The sequence below is a fragment of the Cryptomeria japonica genome, chromosome 6 (genome assembly GCF_030272615.1).
Source record: "Cryptomeria japonica chromosome 6, Sugi_1.0, whole genome shotgun sequence".
Taxonomy (NCBI): Eukaryota; Viridiplantae; Streptophyta; class Pinopsida; order Cupressales; family Cupressaceae; genus Cryptomeria; species Cryptomeria japonica.
Window position 1 is genome coordinate 276,728,990 of NC_081410.1, and position 2,987 is coordinate 276,731,976.

Below are 2,987 nucleotides of genomic sequence, written 5' to 3' on the forward strand. Positions count from 1 at the left end.
TCAAGTGTTAGTGGAAGAAGTTGAATTATTACTTTCTTAGGAGAGTATATCCTAGACAAGAACTTATTGTCAGTAAGAGAATTTTTGTGCTTTCTAGGTGAAAAAGACAAAATATTTGATGTATGCAAGACCAGTACAAGCAAGGTGATTAGCAAGCACGCTGGCAAGCAAAAGGTATACTAGAGGTGATAGAAGCAAGGGTATCATTGACCCTGATTTTGCTGAACTATACAAGGTTGATTTTTCCACACCTTCTACCACTTACAAAAAGAAAGTTAAGTCTACTAGTAGACCTTCTTCGCCAAAGAAAGCAAGTGCTCATTCCTCACTTTTCCAAGCCTTAACTTTACTTCCTCCCCTTGTTATTAACTTTACAGAACCAATTATGGCTCAGCCACAACCAGTTCCATGGGGTGCTGCCATAGGCCCTCTAGCTTTAGGAAATCAATTGCATGATTTGCCAACAGGTTCAAGGAAGCATCTCCCAAAGTTTTCAGGAGATGGAAAAGTCACTGCAGAAGATCATATTAGTGCTTTCTTTACTGCATGCGCAATCCTCGGAGTTCAGTATGAGGATGTTTCTGTACGACTTTTTGTTGAAACTCTAATTGATGCCGCAGCTGAATGGTTTAATCAGCTACCATCTGGTTCCATTACTAATTGGGCGACTCTGTTACAAAAATTTGAAGAAAGATTTAAAACCGTAGATGATGGTCATTTACTTCTTGCTCAATTAACCCAAATGAAGAAAGAAGTACACGAACCTATGAGAGAGTTTGTGGCTCGTTTCAACAAAATAGTCAATAAATTAGCAGCTGATAAGAGGCCTACGGAGGAAAATCAAAAATGTTTCTTCATTAATGCACAACCTCCTGACATTAGTTTCCAAATAAGAAGAGGACAAGTAGCTGATCTCGCTGCAGCACAAAGGTTAGCCATTGAAGTTGAAGATGACCTATTGAGTGCTGGAAAGTGGAATAAAGAATTACAGAAAGGAAAAATTCAACAAGCCAATCCTGCACCTACCGATCCAATGATTCAAAAGCTAGCAAATGATTTACTTCAGTTGAAGAAGCAATTACCACAGAATCCACCACCTATGTATCAAGATATTCCTAGAAGGAATTATATTCCATATCAACAAAACCGGCAACCAAAGCTACTAGCTCCAACACCAAGGTTGGCAATTGAGCACCCATCTACGAGTAATCGTCAAACTACTGCAATGTGTGATTTCCATCTCACAACAGACCATGATGGAGCCTCATGTCCCGAGATGACTAGGTTTATGCAGATGAACCAGACCAGTGAAAGGATTGAAGAATATGTTGAAGATGAAACTAATCAACAGTTTGGTCCACCTACAGTCAACTTTTTAGAATATGAGTCTGGCGAGGAAAACGAAAAAGATAGTGACATAAATAATCATTCATGTAATGTGTTTACAAAGAATTGGCGCCAGAAGCTCGGGGAGAAAACTAAGTTAGCTACAAAAGACAAAGAGGTGGATGAGGTTCCTAAGCAAATTCTTTCCAGGAAACAAAGTAAAGAAGAAGGATCATCAAGAAAAGCTGAAAAAGAAGTTGAACATGGTGATTCCTCTTTTGAAGATTCTTTTGATTTCATTGAATACTGTAAAAAGATTAAGGTGCAAATTTCTCAGTATGAGTATCTTAAGAAGAATCCGCAACAATTGGATAAATTGGTGCATTGTATCAAAAAGGATTTCAAGCAACCTCACTCAGACGTACATCAAGAATCGGGAGAGAATTTTGATGATGATGAGCAAGATGAGTCTATTACAAGGGAATCATCTCTTGTTGCCACTTCCTTTTCTAATAAACCAGACCCTTTCTATATTTCCTTGTACATTGTTGGTTGTAAGTTGAGTAATTGTATTATAGATTCCGGTGCTTCTGATAATGTAATGCCTTCCAAAGTTGCTCATGCACTAGGCCTATCTTTAAATAAACCTACTGGTAAAGTGTTCTCAATGGAATCAAAGCAAGTACCCTTGGTCGGACAAATTAAGGATGCTCAAGTTGTTTTAGCTGCTCATCCTCAAAAGAAGTTGAAACTTAACATCTTGGTTGCCGATATTCCAGCCAGTTATGGTATGCTCTTAAGTCGTAGTTTCTGTAAAGATTTGGGTGGAGAGATTCAATTAGATTGGTCACATGCCTTGATACCTCTTGGCAACAAGAAAGTCAGATTAAACCCAGAACCTAAAGCCAAATACACAGTTCTCAAATCTGATGATCCAAGAGCTGAAATATTATACGTTGAGACTGGCCCAGGTACTTATATGATCTCATCAAAGAAGGAGAATGTTCCTGAAATTTTGGCTCCTGACATATCCTCAGAACTTTGGGTAATGCAATTTGATGGAAGTTCTTCATCTTCCGGTTCAGGTGCTGGTGTGGTGTTGATATCTCCTCAAGGGGAAAAGTTTCCTAAAGCCTACAAGCTCGCATTTGATACTACCAATAACACGGCAGAGTATGAAGCTCTTCTTCTAGGTTTGGAATTTGCCAAAGAAAAAGGAATCAAGAAGTTACAAGTTATGGGAGATGCTGAACTAGTTGTCAACCAGGTGAGAAGTCAATATTAGACTAAGAATAAAAGGCTCAAGTCTTATCGAAACAAAGTATGGGATGAGATCGAAAGTTTTGATGCTTTTTCTATACAAGCCTTCCCAAGAGAACAAAATACAAAGGCAGATTCTCTTGCCGTTTCAGCCTCTTTATTACTCCCCCATCCTGAGTTTGAAAAAGATGTGTATATAGTGGAAATGATCTACCGACCTAGTGTGCCAGATAATAATCAAAATTGGCAAGTTTTTGATGATGATAAGCATATCATCTCGTTCTTAGAGGGCACCGGAACCTTCTCAAATTCATCCTTTGATGGTAATCATTCTTTGACAAGCCAACAAAATATAAAAGAAGAAGATAAAGAATCAGAGATTTTGCAACTAAAAGGAAATA

General features: G+C 38.3%; 1 protein-coding gene across 1 annotated transcript; it reads left to right on the top strand.

The window, feature by feature from the left end:
• Positions 1-385: 385 nt before the first annotated feature.
• LOC131876587 (uncharacterized) lies at positions 386-2,611 on the top strand. The gene is made up of 2 exons (XM_059222024.1): positions 386-1,979; positions 2,106-2,611. Exons 1-2 carry the CDS (start codon positions 386-388, stop codon positions 2,609-2,611), a joined length of 2,100 nt encoding a protein of 699 aa, XP_059078007.1.
• Positions 2,612-2,987: the final 376 nt, after the last annotated feature.